The sequence below is a fragment of the Coenobita brevimanus genome, chromosome 63 (assembly GCF_032717465.1).
Source record: "Coenobita brevimanus isolate Jiangsu-jjx chromosome 63, ASM3271746v2, whole genome shotgun sequence".
In the NCBI taxonomy this organism is placed as follows: Eukaryota; Metazoa; Arthropoda; class Malacostraca; order Decapoda; family Coenobitidae; genus Coenobita; species Coenobita brevimanus.
The window spans coordinates 15,567,304-15,588,800 of NC_137016.1; the positions used below are offsets into that span (position 1 = coordinate 15,567,304).

The following is a 21,497-nucleotide window of genomic DNA, read 5'->3' on the forward strand; positions in this document are numbered from 1 at the left end:
TCGATAAGGAAGAGGTGCTAGGGAGCTGGAGAGGAGTGTCTTCACGTGGTGGCATTGATATAGTTGGCCGATTCCACTGCCTGGTTACACACACGCCCCTATAGAAAAAGCGAGACAGTTCCAGAGTTGACCTGCTACATACATGAAGGACTGGGAGTATCTGTTAATTCTACATATCCTTCGAGGCTGCTGTAGGGAAGGTTATAAGGATGTTAAGTACTTTATATAAAAATAAGACAAGGATAGGCATGTAGGAAGGAAAGATGTGAAATTCAAGCACTGGATTTTCACTGAACTTTATTGTCTTGATACACAAAGACCTTTATTCTAGTCGGTTGAGGTCCCTGCACCTTTTCCTAAGCGATTTATTTTCCTTATTACACCTTACTGGCCTCTTCTACATAAATCCTTCCAATATCGCCATACTCTGCATCAATATACAAAAGGATATTAACCCGCCACATCCAAAACAAATCGCCTAGGGAAAGGTACTTGGAAGCCTCCTTACCTGACGGGAATAAGGGACAAAATCATTAAAGAAAATAAATAAAGATAATAAATAATGTGGTCATCCAAGGTATAAGCAGAATCAGGAATAAATCGCTAAGGAGGAGGTGTTTCAGTTCAGGGGCCTGGAGTCTGGTACAGGCCTGATTGAGTGACGGGGGCCGAATACGAATACCCGTTACCGTTACCGTTGACCGGTCCATTTCCATTTCCGTTGGTATACCTATTTCCATTCAATCCATTGCCATTCCCGTTGATAATTCCATTGCCATTAACACCGTTGCCGTTAACACCGTTGGTATACCCGTTGCCATTAACACCGTTGGTATACCCGTTGCCGTTAACACCGTTGGTATAACCATTGCCATTAACACCGTTGGTATACCCGTTGCCATTAACACCGTTGGTATAACCGTTGCCATTAACACCGTTGGTATACCCGTTGCCATTACCACCGTTGGTATAACCGTTGCCATTAACACCGTTGGTATAACGGTTGCCGTTAACATCGTTTCTATAACCGTTGCCGTTAACACAGTTGGTGCAACCGTTGCCATTAACACCGATGCCATTACCACCGTTCGTATAACCGTTGACATTAATACCGTTGGTATAATCGTTGCCATTAACACCAATGCCATTAATACCGTTGGTATAACCGTTGCCATTACCACCGTTGGCGAAACCATTACCGTTAACACCGTTGGTAAATCCGTTGCCATTAACACCGTTGGTATACCCGTTACCATTCACTCCGTTCCCATTAACATCAATGCCATTAATACCGTTGGTATAACCGTTGCCAATAACACCGTTGGCATAACCGTTGCCATTAACACCTTTGGTATAACCATTGCCATTTGCTCTGTTGCCATTAACACCGTTGGTGTAGCCGTTGCCATTTCCTCCGTTGCCATTAACACCGTTGGTGTAGCCGTTGTCATTTCCTCCGTTGCCATTAACACCGTTGGTGTAACCGTTGCCATTCACTCCGTTGCCATTAACACCGCTGATGTAGCCGTTGCCATTAACACCGTTGGTATACCCGTTACCATTCACTCCGTTTCCATTAACACCGTTGGTAAAACCGTTGCCATTAATACCGTTGGTGAAGCCGTTACCATTGCCGTTGCCATTAACAGCAGGAGGAAGGTAGGAGTTACCAATCGCACCGTTGCCATTAGTGAACCCGTTGCCATGGCCGTTGGTGAACCCGTTGCCGTTGCCATGGCCCAGTTTGGCAGCAACAGACACGCCAAGAACGGCTGTGCACGCGTGAACAACAGAACACCAATTAGTTGAGAGAGAGAGAGAGAGAGAGAGAGAGAGAGAGAGAGAGAGAGAGAGAGAGAATAGGAGGGGGTTAGTGTTTTGGTAGGGTATCGATAGATAGATAGACATAGATTGATAAATACACGGATAGATTCCTTGGGTTGGTCTGTTGCGCATTATATGAGTTATTATTTAGTGGATGGTAATATTTCTTCTATACTAGACAACTGAAGCCACGTAGTACATCCTATGATAAAAACAAATCTTAAATGTTTGTCAAGAGCAAGTGTAATGAGCCAAGAGAGCTGTGAGTGTAAATCAATTAATAAAAAATAAACTAATTAGAGCTCACAGCAAGTGGGTTGGCGGAGGGATAGTGCCCCTCCCAGGAAAACAGCTAACTAAAAATACGAATAAGAAGCCTCGAACCAGGACTGACCAAAAGATGATGAACAAAGGACATGATACGGGTGGCGACGTGGAATGTAAGGGGTGCCAATGATGAGATGAAAGAGAGAGAGAGATTGTCCAGGTGCTTGAGGGTGCGAAAGTGGACGTATGTGGATTAACTGAAACTAAATGGAGGTGAGGGTGTGAAAGAATGGAAGTATAGATGGGGTATATGTGGAGAAGTAGGTGAGAATGAGAGGGCAAAAGAAGGAGTGTGTATTGTTGTGAGTAACAGAGGGAAGGAAAATACAAGAGAGTGTGAATCAGTTGGTTCAAGGATGGTGTGGGTAAGATTGAAAGCTGGACTACAAATGTGGGCAATTGTGTGCGTGTATGCAGCAACGCAAGATCATGCAAGCCGAGTGGGAGAAGAGTTCTGGACAAATGTGGAAGTGTCCATGGAAAAGTTTGGAAGGAATGAGAGAGTGTGTTTGATGGGTGATACGAATGGTAAAGTAGGGAATGTGAAGGTGGATGGAGTAGTTGGTAAGTGGGGTGTGCCTGCTGAGATAGATGAGAATGGCAGTGCTTTAGTAGACATTTGTACTGGGAGGGGGTTGGTGATAGCCAATTCCCTCTTCGGGCACAAAATGATCCATAGGTATGCATGGCGAGTGATGAGAAGGGTGGGAGGTGAACTGAATGAAAGGAAGGCAATGTTTGATTATGTGTGTGTGGATGAAAGGACATGAAGATGTGTAATGGATGCAAGAGCATACTGTATAGAGGTTGGGGGAGTGGAGTTTCTGACCACCACTTGGTGATGGTCAGAATGAAGGTCCAAGTAATATTGGAGAAATTGGAGCAGGGAAGGACGGGAGGAAGGAGTAGACGGAAGGACAGTGGAAAGGTTAAAAGAAGATGAGAAGAAGGCAGAATATAAGAGAGACGTGGAGGAACGATTGGGTAAATATGAATTGGAGCAGATGGGGGACGTAGAAGGTGTGTACAAGATATTCACAGAAAAAATATGTGCAGTATATGAGGTGATGTGTGGGGTGACGAGAAGACGAAAGGGGGTGCATGGAACAGCATGGTGGAATGAAGAAGTGAGACAGGCTGTGGCACAAAAGAAGAAAGCATGTAATAAATGGATGAGAAATAGGGGCGTGGAAGAAGTTGAGAGACGGAAGAGAGAGGTGAAAAGATTAGTAAGAGAGAGTAAGAAGAGAGTGAATTAGGAATTTGGAAGGAATTTCAGTGTCAAGTGGAGGGAATAAAAGAAAATGTTCTGGAAAGAGGTAAAGAGAGTTAGACAGGGTGGCAGTGAAGTTAGTAGGGGAGTGAAAGATGAAAATGGTAGATTAGTAGTGGAGAAGGGAGAAAAAGTGAGCTCATGGAAAGATCACTTTAAGGAATTGTTGAACATAGATAATGAAAGTAATGTGAGTATAAGTGGCTGGAGAATGGCTGGAAGAAGGAGGGAGGTGTGAAGAGAGGAAGAAATCAGTAGGATAGAAGTTGTGGAAGCAATGAAGAAAGTCAAAATGGGGAATGCCCCAGGAACTGATGGAGTGTGTGGTGAAATGCTGAAGCATGGGGGAGAGACAGTAGTAGAATGGATGTGGAAGATGTGCAGATTGGCCTGGGTGGAAGGTAGAGTCCCGGAGGATTGGAAGTCAGGTATAATTATTCCCTTGTACAAAGCGAATGGGGAAAAAGAAGTGTGTGGTAATCCTAGGGGCATTTGTCTTCTTAGTGCAATAGGAAAAGTATATGGTAGGATACTTATTGACAGAGTTAAGGAAATAACAGATGGGAGAAGAACAGGGAGGCTTTGGAAAGAGAAGAGGTTGTGTAGATCAGATATTCATTCTTAGATATTTAGTGGAAAAGTTCCTAGAGAAAGGAAAGAAATTGCGTGTGGCCTTCATGGATTTGGAGAAAGCATATGACAGGGTGGATAGACAAGGACTGTGGAAAGTATTAAGAATATATGGAGTAGATGGGAAGCTGCTGAATACTGTGAAGAGTATGCATGAGGGTGCCAAGGCTGCAATGCATGTGGATAGTGAACTGAGCGAATTTTTCTATTTGAAGGTTGGGTTGAAACAGGGATGTGTCATGTCTTCATGGTTGTTCAATCAGTACATGGATGGGGTTATAAAAGGGATACAAGGTAGGGCAGTGGATGTTGGAGTGGCCCTAGTGAGAGTGGGCAGTGTTTGGAAACTCCCTGTACTGTTGTTTGCAGATGATACTGTGTTGTTAAGTGAAGACGAAGGGGAGTTTCAAGGCTTGGTGGATGAGTTTAGGAGAGTGTGTAAGAAACGGAATCTAAAGGTAAATGTAGGGAAGAGTCCAGTTATGGTCTTCGAGAGAAGTGAAGTCAGTGAATGTACAGCGAGGTTGGGTGATGAGGAGATGGAAAATGTAAGTACGTTTAAGTACTTGGGTAGTGTGATAGGTAAGGATAGACGTTTGGAGGATGAAGTGCTTGAAAGGGTACAACAAGGAAGAAAGGTTGCTTGTTCCTTGAAAGCAGTGATGAGAAACAAGGAAGTGAGCATAGAAGTGAAACAGTTACTACATGACAGTATTGTGATACCAACTCTAACGTATGGAAATGGAGCTTGGACGTTGTTGGAGGGACACAAGTCAAGAGTGAAAGCAATGGAAATGAGTTATATGAGAGGAGCCTGTGGAGTCACATGGAGAGACAGACTGACAAATGAGGATGTAAAGGAGCGTTGGGGTGTGGATGTGGATGTGATAAGAGGCGTTAGGCGGAACACACTGAGGTGGTTTGGCCACGTGGAGAGGATGGAGAGTGAGAGACTGACGAGGAAAGTGTATGTGAGTGAGGTGGAAGGGGAGAGAGGAAGGGAGAGGCCAAGGATGAGATGGAGGGATGGAGTGGAGAGGTATATGAGGGAGAAGTTTGTGAGCTGGGAGCAGGGCAGTGAAAGGGCGAGGGACAGGGCGACGTGGAGGCGATTTGTTTGTGGCCATCTCGTATGGGATTAAGGTGTCTGGCAATAGAGAGATATATAGAACTCACCTGTCAGGACAACCCAGGTAGCAAGCTTCATCTCTCAGCAACCAAGATGTCTCAGGCTGCAACACATAAATATTGGTCAACATTTTAGAGTATGTTTTAAACATTATTCTAAAGTAGTTGATAGGAGAATAGGAAATGTTTATACATATGTGTTACTGTCGTGTCAATTCTCTGATGTTTTGTGGTTGACTCTGATTGTTAGTGTTTGTAATGTTATCGTTGTTTAAAGGTTGGAGCTAGCGAGTTTTATTATTATTATTATTATTATTATTATTATTATTATCATTATTATTTCCTTAACGTGTCTAGATCATTGTTTTATGCTCCGTTCCTGTTTCTTTTGTGTTCAGTCACCCTTCTGTTTCGTTTCGTTACCTGTCTGTTTCTTTTTCCGTTACTTGTTTCGTGTTCCGTTGCCTGTCTGTTGTGGGGCTGGATCGTGTCTGTCTGTCTGTTCCTTCTGAAAGAGTTTATATATACTGGCTGATGCCCCCCCAACAGAGGCGGGGGGTCGGGCAGAGGGGGCAGAGGAGACGTGGGGGTCAAGGCCTGCGTGTCGGAAAGTGAAACCTAATTCTCATCGGTTGAAGAATCTCCCTAACACCTTTTCCTGAGCGATTTATTTTGTTTTTTACACCTTACTGTAGTTTTTAGCGATTTATTTTACTTATTACGCAACACTGTCTTATTCTTGGTTATGGTATATAATTTCTTGCTTTACCGCCACTCAGGCCCGTAACTTTCAACAGATGTTTGGCGGGGCTAGACCAAATGCATATACTTCCGAACTACAAACTTTAAAATAAATCGAAGCGCTTAAGTTTGCAGATCATCCGTTTTTTTTTTTTTTTTTTTTATTCTACCTAAAAGTTTATGTTTAATGAGACATGTACATGTATATTTAGTGATGGAGGTGGGTGTTTAAATAAAAGGCTTCACTATCTGTCAGTCTAAACTTTCAACTCAAACTGTGAATTAGTTTAAAAATTTGGCCATTTTACTTTTTTGTTGCACTATGCTGCACTTCTACCAAGATTTTTCTTTCACGCCTACATTCAGGTTGCAATATACCGGCCTGCATTTAGTCTTATGGAAATGATAAGATAATCAATATCTAAGTACTATTACGATTTAGTTTGTGATCAACTTGGATCAAATTTAGAAATATTCGATCTGACACATTTAGATTTGTTTGAACATTCAACAATACTACTCAAAGTTATTTTTCTTTTTATTTTCGAGTTCTGTCGTATAAGCCCTCAATCTTAGTTGAAGTTTTGACAAATTAATATGCAGAAAACACTGGAGGCCTATAGCCCGCCTAGCCTCTCCAGGAATTACTGCCCTGCCATACCTTTTCCTCTGCGATTTATTTTGCTTATTACACCTTACTCACGGATTCTGTTATAAAATTTTTTCTAATACCCTCATAACATTTCCTAAGCGATTATTAGGCTAATTACACCTCACTGTCGTATTCTGTGTTGTATTAATCCTTCCAGGACACCCGCACCTTATCATAGGCGATTTATTTTGCTTATAACAATTTACTGTCCTATTTTGTGATGTATAAATCTTTCCAGTACCGTCATACTCTACATAAATAGTATACCAAAAGATATTCACCAGTCAGATCCAAAAGTAAATCGCTTAGGAAGAGGTGTTACGGAGCCTCCTTACCCGGCTGGAATGCGGACTTAAAAATTTTTTATTTCTATTTTTTTTTAACGCAAACTATTCAATGCCGTTCCTTCTTATCCCTCCAAAGCTTACTCGACACATTCCTAATCTTTCCCTCACTCTCTTTCCATCCGTCACATCGTTTCCTTATCTCTCTATTCTATCCCTCCCTCTTCCTCTCATCCTTTCTTCATCTATCCTCTTTCCGTCCGTACATTCTCCATCTCTCCACCCCTATCCCTCCCTCTCCTTTCCATCCCTTCTTCATCTATCCTTCTCCCTTCCACCCCTTCTTCATTTCACGCAATCATTCCTCCATCTCTTCCCCATCCCTCTCTGTTCCTTCCCTCCCCTCCCCTCTTCAACCCCTCTCGATCCCTCCCATCTCCCTCCCATTCCTCCTCCGCTTCCTTCTCTCTCTCTCTCTCCTCTCTTCTCCACCATCCCTCTATCTCACTACAACCATCTTCTTCTCTCCTTATCTCGACTGATTGCGTGCAGTGATAATAATGTTAATAATATGCTGGTTTTAATTATTTACCCCCAAAGAGACTTATTATAGTCTGTTTGATTGACCTGTGCAGCTGAGATGTATGCGGCAAGTAGGGTGTGTTTGATACGGGGCTGCTGATTGGCCGCCGATGATGTCATTGAAGTAAATGTAGTGCATGTACTGCTGTGCAACGTGGGACGTAGATGTACACCGTGGGTGGATATTACAGCGCAACATGCGGACGTAGGTGTACACCGTGCGTCGGACGTGGATGTACGCCTTGGGTGGATAATTTATTTCAAACGTCACTCATCGTTTTATGAAACTGTATAATCGCTTTAATTTTCTTTGATATCCTCATGGGGCAATGTAGGATTGCATGATGGATGGATGGATGGATGGATAATAGTAAACTTTTAAAGCTAATTTTGACCTCTTCAGCTTCGGAAATTATTCCATATTTAATCTGGCAGCTTGTATTGAAGGCAATTGAAAAATATAAATATATATGTGTTAAAATAAGAAGAGGTGTAGATTCAAATCATCGGCGGCCAATCAGCAGCCGCGAAACAAATACACCCTACCCACCCATGCATCTCAGCTGCACAGGTCAATCAAACAGACTATAATATCATGATCCTGCGCCATTTAATTCATCATTCATCCTTCTTAGTAAGTCTTTATCGTTTCTCTGTCTGTCTGTCTGTCTGTCTCTCTCTCAAGCACTTCCTGAGAGGCACTGTTGGGGAAGAGATACATGCTCACCACACTGAGTCGACCCATTAGGAAGGGCCAGCCACGCCCTTTGATCTCCCCATTATGTTTACCCATTGCCTTGTCGCCCCCATTACCCCTCCGGCACCCCCTTCGTCTGAACCTGCCACTACACCCATAACTACACCCATAATGTAGCCCTGAGAGACAATAAGTGTTTTGGGGTGTATAGCTTATACTCAGGTCAGATTCGAGGTGTATTTTGGTGCATTCTGCGAGGTGTGTGGCATCCTCCTGTGTCAGAAATATAAGGAGAGACAGTGACCTTCTCGCACTCTGTAGTAGACGAACTTGTGCTGTAGCCACACACACACACACACACACACACACACACACACACACACACACACACACACACACACACACACACACACACACACACACACACACACACACACACACACACACACACACACACACACACACACACACACACACACACACACACATACACACACACACACACACACACACACACACACACACACACACACACACACACACACACACACACACACACACACACACACACACACACACACACACACACACACACACACACACACACACACACACACACACACACACACACACACACGTCTTCTAACATAGCAATTCATATGGGTATTCATCTATTACCCCCACATCCAGTAAAGCAGCCACGAATGACTTTGAGGTCAAACTAAGGTTACTTTAGGTTAGCCTGTCTCTAGATCAGTGGTTCCCAAACTTTTTCTGGTCGTTACCCACTTTTCATACATGATCCTCGTCCATGGCCCCCCTTCCCCAACCATAACCCATGACTACAGTGACTGTCTACACTACAGTCCTACACTCACCATGTCCATATAAAAATCACTCTAGCAAATCCTGTAATTTTATTGATTCCATTTGTTATTTTCTCTTTTGTTAAGTATTAATAAAGAAATGTGTATTTTGTCTTAGCTGAATCTTATATAATTATTGAAATGGTACTAAAGGAATAATAAAATGCACATTAAAAAAAATCCATACTTCTATCTATCTATCTATATACCTAGGCTGCTTCCCCCAAGGAAAGGGAGGTAGCCGAGACAGGACGACACACTCCCCATTTACTCATCCATTCAAATACATTCATTCGCATCTTAGCCCCAAAGGGGAGAACGGACAGATCCTCACCGCACCACACCGCACAAGGGTCAACTGCGCAATGCAATCAGTGACATCCGCAGCAGGGCCCGACAGCAGAACTGGTTTACCCCTGCCACATCATAACAGACCCATCCCCTTACCAGCACCTGACCTGACTAGCTGATCAGACCAAATGCGGGAGAATATCCCCTCAGGGCTGCGTCATCACTTCTTCATTCACAATTTCTCTCCATTTATTTCTGTCACGCACAGCCACTCTTCCTTGCTCAACAGACATCCCTCTCGCATCCAACGCTCTCTTCACACTGTCCATCCATCCTATTCGTGGTCTTCTTCTCAGCCTTACACCTCTCACATCAGATCTAGTTATCTTTTTCACCAATCACTCATTACCCATTCTCTCCATATGCCCAAACCATCGCAACACCCTCTGCTCAACTCTACCAGCCATCTCCCGAACAACTCCAGTTCTCCTTCGCACTTCATCATTTCGCACCCGATCCATACGCGTCACTCCACACATACTCCTCAGACACCTCATCTCCATTACATTCAAACTTTTCCTCTCTGCTACACACATACTCCATGTTTCAGCCCCATATAACGCAGTCGGTACCACAACACCCTCATACAGCCTTCTCTTTACATCCATTCTAAGCGAACGACATTTAAACACTTTTTTCATTCCTCCCAGCACCTTTCCTACTTCATTTATTCTAAACTTCACTTCTGCATCTATTCTTCCATCCACAGCAACATGTGACCCTAGATATTTAAAACAATCAACCTCCTCAAGCAACTCACCATTCAAAACTATATTCATCCCCCTACCATCTATCAACCTCGTACACTTCATCACTTTACTCTTATTCTCATTTACTTTCAATTTCCTCCTTTCACACACCCTTCCAAACTCCTCTACCAACTGTCTCAATCTCTCCTCTGAATCAGTCACCAGTGCAGTATCATCTGCAACAGCAGCTGCTTCAGATTCCACTCTCCACCATCAACATTCACCAGACTCAGACCTCCACCTAAAACTCTTGCATTCACCTCCCTTACAACACCATCCATGTAAATATTAAACAACCAAGGCGACATCACACATCCCTGTCGCAGCCCCACTCTCACGGGAAACCAATCACTCACAGCATTTCCCACTCTTACACACGCTCTACTATTTACATAAAAACTTTTCACCCCTTTTAGTAACCTACCATCAAGTCCATACAATCTTAAAACAGTCCACAAAGCCTCCCTATCAATTCTATCATACGCTTTCTCTAAATCCATAAATGCCCAAAACATATCCTTGCCTTTCGCTACTTACTTTTCACACACTTGTCTCACAGCAAGCACCTGATCAACGCATCCCCTCCCTCTCCTAAAGCCACACTGCTCATCACCAATCACTCCCTCTGTACCCTCTCTAACTCTCATAATTAACACTCTACCATACACCTTACCTACAACACTCAACAGACTTATACCCCTAAAGCTAGTACATTCATACTTATCACCCTTGCCTTTATACAGCGGGACCACACAAGCACTTGCCCAGTCAATTGGCACCATACCTTTCTCAAAGCACACATTCAACAATCTTACTAACCAGTCAACAATAGTCACTCCACCACCCTTCAGGCATTCCACAGAACACCCATCCATACCTGCAGCTTTCCCTGTTTTCATTTCCTTTACTGCCTTCTCCACTTCTTCCTTCGTGATCAAAGAATCATTTAACTCTCCCAACACATTTATTCCTTGCACCCTTCCATCCGCCACAATCTCAGCCACCCTTTCCTCCTCTACATTTAACAATCTTTCAAAATACTCTGCCCATCTCTTCCTTACTGCATCCATTTCAATAAACATCTTTCCATACTTAGAGTAATTAAAAATTGCATTATTGCAAAAAGCTGATTCAGCAATAGAAAAAATTCACTGGCAGCAAATCATTGCACAAACCTGTACTGAACCTGTGTAAGTTCTCTCCACTGACTACCTACTCGCTAAACTCCTTCGGTTCAGGTTATGGCCCCCTACATTCTGATATATGGCCCCCAAGGGGGCCATGGCTCCCAGTTTGGGAACCACTGCTCTAGATCAAGCCTGTGATTCAAGAAAGTGACCTCCCAACAGAACCTGGCTATGATAGGTCATGTCGGGCGTCCCGAGAAAGCTGAGGTGAGGACAGATTGACAACATCAGACAATACTCCTCTGTGCCCTGTTTCATCTCAGAATTTGTCTACTAATCTCTTCACTTGGCCATGATCCACCTGTGATCCATCTGGCTGCAATATCCACTTAGGAAGGTACTGTATCCTCTCACAGTCAACCCTCTTGCTGACGATTACCAGCCAATAGACCTCATGGAAAGTATTGCATCTGTTTTCCTGTTTCATTTCAAATTTATTTACTGAAGAAGTCAACTGGGCTACTGCATATCTTAAAATCATCAGTCCCACAGTCCACCACAAGACCCATCACTCGAAGATTCCTTTAAGTCTACATCACATCGCTTGAGATCGTTCATGGGGGCCATCTTCAACTCTATGACTTAAGTTGTTTACACGATTCCTTGTATATACGTTTATCTTCAGTAATACATCTCCATACAAATCTCAGTAAACTTAAGAGGGAATAACAGTGACAAGATACTAAACCAAAATGATCTGTGATAACAGTTTATTGCAGAAGTTTTTTATCTTGCAGATTGGTTAACATCTTTTACAAACACCTCATCAGAACTCTGCCTTGTACTCTCACATCTGCAAGAGGAAAGTGACGCCCCATTGAAAACACACAAGCATAACACACTAGCACCCATCTAACAACAAACTCTCATCCCTTTTCTGTCCAACTCTCTAATGCAAGAGTTAACCGTTATTCCCAGTCTTTCATGTATGTAACAGGTCAGCTCTGGAACTGTCTTCCTCTGTTTGTATTTCCCACCGCCTATGACCTCCATTCTTTCATGTGCAGTGTGTCCAGGCATCTCGAAATGAACAAATCTTTAATTGCTCCCTGTTATCTAGTTTTTGTTTTCTCTTAGAGGGAACAATAATGCTGGCTTCTGGCCTTTGGTTCCCTCTTCCTTGCATTAAAAAATATACAGACCACTTTGCCAACACACTACACACCCACTTTGCCAACACCTCTGATCGAAACACTACACTTACACTCACTCCACATCATTTCAATAAATTAACCTTAGTCTTTTTAATCTGGTGGCGTGTTTTATATCCTAAGTCATATTACTGTTAGACATTGCTATAAGCCTCATAACCCACCCATCCCCAAATTTCTTGCTGATCTATAGCCCTCTGAAATATGTTAACCATTTTTAAAAACTAAAGCGGTGGTTCCCAAACTCGAAACCAAAACAGATTTTCGGGAAAAGGGGGGGAGGGGCATAAGAGGCTGTTTTTAAATTGCGATAGATTGCAAGGAACTCTGGGCATCAAACAATAAATAACTGATTTGTTTTTACCGGTATCTATTTTGATTTGGCAGCTGAGAAGCTACATTCTATTGCCACTTTGGAAAAAGTGTAGTAATTATTATTATTATTTTTTTTTTTGGGGGGGGTTGACAGGAGAAACTAAGAGGCCAATAAGGATTTTCATAGATCCTTAAGGTGGAAAGGAACGAAAAAAATGGAAACCATTGCTCAAAGAAAAACCATCCCATTCCCTCTCTTTCTCTCTCTCTCTCTCTCTCTCTCTCTCTCTCTGTTGGTAGTGGGTTGTTGATAGTAAAACAGGTAGTACATTTTCACTGATGTTTATGATGGCGTCTGTCTTTGCCAAGTAATTAAATACATATGGACAGAGAATGAATAAATATTTGTCAATGGTGAGTCCTCGAGGGTAAGGAGGTTCCCTAGCACCACTTCCTTAGCGATTTATTTTCCGAACTACCCATTAATATTCTCTTTGCTTCCTATATCTTCTTAATGTCGACATAGATTATCAGACAAGGATATAGTAACGGAGCAGAATCAGCAAGAAATCGTTAAGGAAGAGGTGTTTCGGCTCAGCGGCCTGGCGTCTGGTACAGGCCAGATGGAGTGGCGGGGGCCGAATACGAATACCTGTTGCCATTACCGTTGACCAGACCGTTGCCATTACCGTTGACCAGACTGTTACTGTTACCGTTGAACACACCGTTGCCATTACCGTTGACAACACCGTTGCCATTACCGTTGACCACACTGTTGCATTTACCGTTGACCACACCATTGCCATTACCGTTGACCAGACCGTTACTGTTACCGTTGACCACACCGTTGCCATTACCATTGACCACACCATTGCCATTACCGTTGACCAGACCGTTACTGTTACCCTTGACCAGACCGTTGCCATTACCGTTGACCAGACCGTTGCCATTACCGTTGACCAGACCATTGCCATTACCGTTGACCAGACCGTTGCCATTACCGTTGACCAGACCGTTGCCATTACCGTTGACCAGACCACTGCCATTACCGTTGGTATAACCGTTGCCGTTAACACCGTTGCTGTTAAGTCTGCTTCTATATCCGTTTCCATTTAGTCTCCTGCGATATCCATTGGTGTAGCCGTTGCCGTTACCACCATTGCCGTTGGTGTACCCGTTGCCATTGACACCGTTGCCATTCACTCCGTTGGTATACCCGTTTCCATTCAGTCCATTACCGTTAATTCCGTTGGTGTAACCGTTGCCATTCACTCCGTTGCCATTAACACCGTTCGTGTAACTGTTGCCATTCAGTCCATTACCGTTAACACCGTTGGTGTAACCGTTGCCAATAACACCGTTAGTAAATCCGTTGCCATTAACACCGTTGGTGTAGCCGTTGCCATTAACACCAATGCCATTAACACCGTTGGTATAACCGTTGCCATTCACTCCGTTGCCATTAACACCGTTGGTGTAGCCGTTACCATTCACTCCGTTGCCATTAACACCGTTGGTGTAGCCGTTACCATTCACTCCGTTGCCATTAACACCGTTGGTGTAGCCGTTACCATTCACTCCGTTGCCATTAACACCGTTGGTGTAGCCGTTACCATTCACACCGTTGCCATTAACACCGTTGGTGTAGCCGTTGCCATTAACACCGTTGGTGTACCCGTTACCATTCACTCCGTTTCCATTAACACCGTTGGTAAAACCGTTGCCATTAATACCGTTGGTGAAGCCGTTGCCATTGCCGTTGCCATTAACAGCAGGAGGAAGGTAGGAGTTACCAATCGCACCGTTGCCATTAGTGAACCCGTTGCCATGGCCGTTGGTGAACCCGTTGCCGTTGCCATGGCCCAGTTTGGCAGCAACAGACACGCCAAGAACGGCTGTGCACGCGTGAACAACAGAACACCAATTAGTTGAGAGAGAGAGAGAGAGAGAGAGAGAGAGAGAGAGAGAGAGAGAGAGAGAGAGAGAGAGAGAGAGAGAGAGAGAGAGAGAGAGAGAGAGAGAGAGAGAGAGAGAGAGAGAGAGAGAGAGAGAGAGAGAGATGAGAACAGGAGAGGGTGAGTGTTTTGGTGGGCTATAGGTCGATAGACAGATAGACTTAGATAGATAAATAGATAGATAGATTCCTCGAGTTGGTTTGTCGGTCAAGTATATGAGTTATTATTTAGGGGAAGGTAATATTTTTTCTATAATAGACAACTGAAACCACGTAGTCCATCCTATGATAAAAACAAATCGTAAATGTTTGTCAAGAGCAAATGTAATGAGCCAAGAGAGCTGTAAGTGTAAGGTAATTATTAAAAAATAAACTAATTAGAACTCACCTGTCAGGACAACCCATACAACGAGCTTCATCTCTCAGCAACCAAGATGTCTCAGGCTGCAACACATATAAACATTGATCAACAATGTAGAATATTTTTTAAACATTATTGTAATTGACAGGAGGATAGGAAATGTTTATAAATATGTGTTATTGTCGTGTCAAATCTCCGATGTTTTGTGGTGGACTTTGAATGTTAGTGTTTGTAATGTTATCTGTGTTTAAGGGTTGGAGCTAGACGGGTTCATGTTTATGTTTATGTTTATTATTATTATTATTATTATTACTCTTATTATTATTATTATTGTTTTTTTAAGTGTCTGTATCATTGCTTTATGATCTGTTCTTATTCTTTCGTGTTCCGTTACCTGTCTGTTGTGGGGCTGGATCGTGTCTGTCTCTGTGTTCCTTCTGAAAGCCTTTATATTTACTGGCTGATATCCCCCCCCCCCACAGAGGCGGAGGGAGGGGGAGAGGGGGGCAAGGAGGGCGTGGGGGTCAAGGCCTGCGTGTCGGAAAGTGAAACTAGATTCTCGTCGGTGAAGGAAGCATCCTAACACCTTGCCTCAAGCGATTTACTTTTGCTTCTTACCCCTTACTGTACTATTAAGCGATTTATTTTGCTTATTACACCATACTGTCCTATTCTGTGTTATATAAATCAATTCCAGTACCGCCATACCTTCTCCTAAACGATTTATTTTGCTAATTACACCTTACTTTCCTACTCTGCGTTACAAAAATCGTTCCAGTGCCTCCATACTCTGCATAAACAACGTACCAAAAGATACTAACCAGCCATATCCAAAATTAATCGCTAAGGAAAAGGTGATAGGGAACCTCCTTAAGCAACGAGAATACTGGCCTTGGTATACCCTTTTGTGTAGTATACTTGGCCTTATGGCAAAGATATACTGCATACATCCTTACAAGTATACACATAAGAGTATACAGAGGTACAATAGAAGACAATTATTCGTATTCATATAAAGTTTGTTTCGGAAAATACGACTTCCTTCTTTTCCCATCTCTTTCTCCCTCCCATCCTTTACCTGTTCATTCTAGCCTACCCTCTCCCTCTCATACTTTCTATTGCAGATCTCTCCTGCTCCATCCCTTCCTCTCCCCATCCCTTCTTCATCCATTCTTCTTCTTTCAATCCTTTCACAATCTCTCATGCTTCATCTGTCTCTCTTCCTCCAGTCTCCTTTTCATCTACCCTTCTCCCCTCCATCCCTTCTCCATGTCACTTCCCTCATCCCTCACTCTCCCTCCCATCCCTTCTTTATCCATCTTTCTCCTCTGCATCTCTTCAACAATTCTCCACCTACATCCCTCTCTCTCCCATCTCTTCTCCCTATTCCTCTCATCCCCTCCCTTTCCATCCCTTCCCAATCCCTCCATCTCCCTCCCATTCCTCCTCCACTTCTTCCTCTCCCTCTAATCTCTTCTCCACCATCCCTTCATCTCACTTCATCTATCTTCCTCTCTCCTCATCTCACCTGACTGAGTGCAGTGATAATAATGTTAATAATATGTTGGTTTTAATTAGTTACCCCCAAAGAGACTTATTAATATCATGATCCTAAGCAATTTAATTCACTGATCCTCCTAAGTAAGTCTTTATTTATCAGTCTCTCTCCCTCCCTCCCTGTGTGTGTGTGTGTGTGTGTGTGTGTGTGTGTGTGTGTGTGTGTGTGTGTCCCTCTGTCTGTCTGTCCGTCTATCTCTCCCTCTTTCTCTCTCTCTTTGTCTGTCTGTCTATCTGTCTGTCTGTCTGTCTGTCTGTCTCTCTCTCTCTCTCTCTCTCTCTCTCTCTCTCTCTCTCTCTCTCTCTCTCTCTCTCTCTCTCTCTGTCTCTCTCTCTCTCTCTCTCTCTCTTTCTCTCTCTCTCTGACTCCTGAAATTTTCCGTCTTATGTCGGCTAAAAATAATCTTACTATTCCATTCGGTAAAATGTCTTAAGATTATCATTAAATATGAGTAATCGCCGGAATTATAAGATTATTCTTTCTCTTCCTGGCACGAAAATTAGGTTTGTAATCCCCTTGGTTAAGCAAGCTCCCCAACAACTCAACTTTAGCGATTTATTTTTGGATATGGCTGAGTAACATCGTTTTGTAGGTTATTTATGCAGAGTATGGTGATGTTAGAGTGACTGATATACTACAGAAGGGGAGAGCTAGGTGTTATAAGCAAAATGAATCGATTAGGAAAAGGAGGTAAGGAGACTATGGGCTTTAGGGTCTATCTTTTTAATGTATTATCGCCTCTTGGTCGTCCCTTTCTCATGGTCCAGTATTCCACATCCACAGAACTAATGGTGCTACACACCGTCACTTATCACAAGTTATGTTTCCATGTGTCTGACTTTAAACATCTCTCTCTCTCTCTCTCTCTCTCTCGTGTGTGTGTGTGTGTGTGTGTGTGTGTGTGTGTGTGTGTGTGTGTGTGCCATAGTCTGTCCATTATTGCTTTCATTCAGTGACATATCTTTCTCCAGGTAATAGGTCTCTCACTAATTAACTCTCACTTGACAAATCTTCCACCTGTCCATGTCGAATGCTGAATTGTTATAAGAAATGGGAAATGAAATATTATGCTATACTCTTTTGACACTAACTTGGCCCAAAACTGCCTTCTTTCCATCATGTATGCTGAGTTGTAAAAATGATTTAACAATGGGATGTGATGTTTATCTTGAGAAAATGCTTTGGAAAGGATGCAGAGCAGCACTGTCATCTTTTTCTACCACTGAGCGACGTGGAATAAGCTTCAAAACATGAAAATCTGGGCCGAGTTAGAGTGAAAAGAGTATAGCTATAAAGAAATGTTAAAGGAATGATATATGGATGGAATACAATACCTCTTTAACACTAACTTGGCCCAAAGGTTTCGTCCTTTTCCAGCGCATTTCACGTAGCTCAGGGGCAGAAAAAGACGAAGCTACGGCTCCACTGTACATCCTTTCCATAGCACTTCTTCATGACTAGCAATGCATTCGAGTGTTAATCTCTTGTTATAGGTCCGCAGTCAAGACTGAGAGATGACAATTTTAGGCTAAGTTAGAGTAAAATGAGTACAGTTGATTATAACCTTAAATATCAGGAAATCTCTATATGAATCAAACAGACTGGCTATAGTACTAAATAGGGCATAAAGTCTCTACGTCTAAGCTTCCAAAACTCTTGTAAGACTATTTTTTTCCTTGGCCCTATATTCATCTTAGTCTTAAATGTTGGGACTGGCTAGCCTTTGCCCGGGATCCCTACGAGAGAGAGAGAGAGAGAGAGAGAGAGAGAGAGAGAGAGAGAGAGAGAGAGGACTACATATTTCATAACTACACGTATCTCCACAACCACTTTCACTATCGGATCCAACACTCTAATAATTATCCTCCTGGCACACTTCTTTTCTATATATATATATAGTCCATTGCCTGAGGATCGAGATGGCAACCTTGCCAGGCATACATCACTCCAAGACCCTGACCTCCACAAGGCTGCTGTTTACCTTCGTGTTTCCATTAGGCACATTCCGCTCTGTCACGCTTCCGTACCTACTTCCCCATTTCTGTCTTCCTCGTCTCCATTACATCGAGTTATTTATTTATTTTTATTTTTTGCTTTTTTAGCTTGTCGCTCTCTTCTCACCCATCCATGAACAGCGTCACGGTTTTCAGATCCCACAGCCAGATAACATCCTCCCCACAATATTTTCTTCCACATCCCTCTTCCTTCCACGGCGACAGTACAAGCTGAATGGTGGGCCAGAACCTGTGTGTGTGTGTGTGTGTGTGTGTGTGTGTGTGTGTGTGTGTGTGTGTGTGTGTGTGTGTGTGTGTGTGTGTGTGTGTGTGAGTTTCTCACAAGCATCTATAAATATTCACAATTCTTTTGCCAAAATTAATGCAAGTAATTTTCTCGTCCTAATTTAAGGTCGATAGAAAATACTTGTATATCCTCGTATTCTCATCCCTTAACACCTTTTCCTAAACAACTTATTTTGCCTATTACACCTTAGTCCATCAACACATTAAATAAATCATTCTAATATCACCATACCCTGCATAAGTAACGTGCAAGAGGATAATAACCAAGTGTATCTAGATATAAATCGCTATGGACCAGGTTTTACGGATCTTCTTTAATCGACGAGAATAGGGGTATAGGTCTTTAATACTGTGAATTTAGTGAGGCTCGTAACACTCCCTCTGTTCCAAATTGTTTGGTAGTCCTTAATGTTATGTATGTTAGGCTATCTTATGCCTACTGTTGGAGATGACCCCTTCACGTTGTGGCACTTATCTCGGTGACAGCTCTGCCTGGTTATACGTCCCTCACCCTCCCATCGTCCCTCGAAAGGAGATATGGTTAAAATTCTTCTCAGTCTTAAATTCTCGATCTCCTAACTCCCCCTTCCCGTGGTATTTCCAGGATTCGATAATTGAAAGCAGTAAGGAAGGAGGGAAGAATTAGGTTCAGTGAATTATGCAGTGAAGAAGCGTTGTGTGGATGTGATAGAAAGGGTTAGGAGACAGACACTGTGGTGGTTTGGGCATGTGGAGAGGATGGGGAGTGAGGGACTAACTAGGAGAGTGTATATAACTGAGCTAGAGGGAGTGAGAGGGAGTGGGAGACCGAGGATTAGATGGGATGGAGTGGAGAGGTAGGCCTATATGAGAGAGGGGGTTTAAGTTGGGGGGATGAAAAGTGAGAGACTAACTAGGAGTGTGTATTTATGTGAGCTGGAGGGAGGGAGAGGGAATGGGAGACCGAGGATGAGATGAAGGGATGGAGAGGTATATGAGAGAGGGGAGGGTAAACTTGGAGTAGGGCAGCGAAATGACAGGGGACAGGGAGGCATGGAGGCGATATGTCTGTGGCCACCCCTTACGGGATTAAGGCGTTTGGCCATAGATACACAGGTAGATAAATAGATAGATAGATAGACAGAATTTTCCAGTACCGTCCACCTCACCAGAGAATATTGTTGTTGGAGTAAGCCAGATCTATGTGACATCTCCAGGCATCGGTAAACAAAATCAAGGTGCTTCTAACGTCAACATCCTTTGTTTCTTCCTAGGCCATTGTTGTTTCATTGCATTTTGTCACTTATCAGTTTCACTTGACCCGCCTCTCACCGATCATTATATTTTATTCCCATCAGTAATGACAGGATGCGTTTATATCCTCATCACTCCCCTGTCTCCTCCTCTGCCTTCATCTCTTCCCTTCACTTTTCCTCCTCTCTCCCCTTCCTTCTCCTCTTCTTATATCACCGTCTCATCCCCTTATCATTCTCTCCCTACCCCTATATCACTCTAAACGTGTCACTCCTTCCCCAATCCCCTTTCCTTACTTCTTCGCTCCCTCCCTCCTCTTCAGCACTTCTCATATCTCCTCCTATTCTCTCCATCCCTCCTCCTATCCTCCCACCACTCCTTCCTCTCTCCCTACCCCTTCCTTCTCCATCATCTCTCCTCTCCCTCTTCCTCTCTTCTTCTCTCTTCCTTCCTACCTCTCTATCCTGCCCCTTACTCTTCTCCTTGCCTACCTGCTCTAGAATTCCCTTCTTCCTCTCTTCCCCTCTCACAACCCTTCTGCTCTCCTCTTGTCTCCTCTCGTCTCCTCTCGTCTCCTCTCTTCTCCTCTCCTCTTCTCTCCTCTCGTCTCCTGTCGTCTCCTTTCCTCTCCTCCAGCCGTCCACTCATTGGCTGAATTGTAATTATGACTAAACATCTAATGACTTCCTAGGATCTTGGAAACCATTTGGCTTGTCCTTCAGTGTAGTCACCTTAAGGTACTGCTACACCAAGTGAGTGGATAGTTTTTGTCCAATCTCAGTCTGTCTTTCCCTCTTCCCTCTCCCCATCATTTCTCTCCCTGTAGTCAGTCTCTCCCTCCCTCTCTTCATCTCTCCTTCTGCCAGTCTCTCATTTTTTCCATCTCTCTTCCAGCCAGTCTCTCTCTCTCTCACTCCATCTCTCTTCTAGCTAGTCTGTCCTTCTTTCCTATCACTCAATTCAATCTCTCTCTCTCTCTCTCTCTCTCTCTCTCTCTCTCTCTCTCTGTACCATTCAGTGTCACATTATGTGTGTGTGTGTGTGTGTGTGTGTGTGTGTGTGTGTGTGTGTGTGTGTGTGTGTGTGTACCATTCAGTGTCACTTTATGTGCACGTGTGTGTGTGTGTGTGTGTGTGTGTGTGTGTGTGTGTGTGTGTGTGTGTACGTAGACCTAAGCGGATATCTACCAATACATATGTATTTATGTACGTATGTATGTATGTATGTATCAGCTTGTGTACGTGAGTGTGGGGGTGTTACATCCTTATTCCGTTCCGCGTGGCTGTTTAATGTCAGCGTGTCCGTCACTCCCTGTCTGTCACTCAAAAATTCTC

At 43.3% G+C, this 21,497-nt stretch overlaps 2 protein-coding genes across 2 annotated transcripts; both read right to left on the reverse strand.

Moving 5' to 3' along the window:
* Nucleotides 1–624: 624 nt before the first annotated feature.
* Nucleotides 625–11,858, reverse strand: LOC145404378 (uncharacterized). The gene is made up of 2 exons (XM_080275900.1): nt 11,789–11,858; nt 625–1,772 (listed from the first exon to the last, which is right to left on the reverse strand). The coding sequence occupies exons 1-2, from the start codon at nt 11,856–11,858 to the stop codon at nt 625–627; spliced, it is 1,218 nt and encodes a 405-aa protein (XP_080132026.1).
* Nucleotides 11,859–13,351: 1,493 nt separating this feature from the next.
* LOC145404379 (uncharacterized) lies at nt 13,352–15,130 on the reverse strand. Its single transcript, XM_080275901.1, has 2 exons — nt 15,100–15,130; nt 13,352–14,652 (listed from the first exon to the last, which is right to left on the reverse strand). Exons 1-2 carry the CDS (start codon nt 15,128–15,130, stop codon nt 13,352–13,354), a joined length of 1,332 nt encoding a protein of 443 aa, XP_080132027.1.
* Nucleotides 15,131–21,497: the final 6,367 nt, after the last annotated feature.

What these genes read in the sequence shown, in the direction of transcription:
- LOC145404379 (XM_080275901.1), bottom strand. Translation starts at nt 15,130, where the DNA reads ATGAAGCTCGTTGTATGGGTTGTCCTGACAG. An exon ending in TGTATGGGTTGTCCTGACAG is followed by an intron (nt 14,653 to 15,099) that starts GTGAGTTCTAAT and finishes ACGCGTGCACAG; the next exon opens with CCGTTCTTGGCGTGTCTGTT.
- LOC145404378 (XM_080275900.1), bottom strand. Translation starts at nt 11,858, where the DNA reads ATGGCCCCCATGAACGATCTCAAGCGATGTGATGTAGACTTAAAGGAA. An exon ending in TTCGAGTGATGGGTCTTGTG is followed by an intron (nt 1,773 to 11,788) that starts GTGGACTGTGGG and finishes ACGCGTGCACAG; the next exon opens with CCGTTCTTGGCGTGTCTGTT.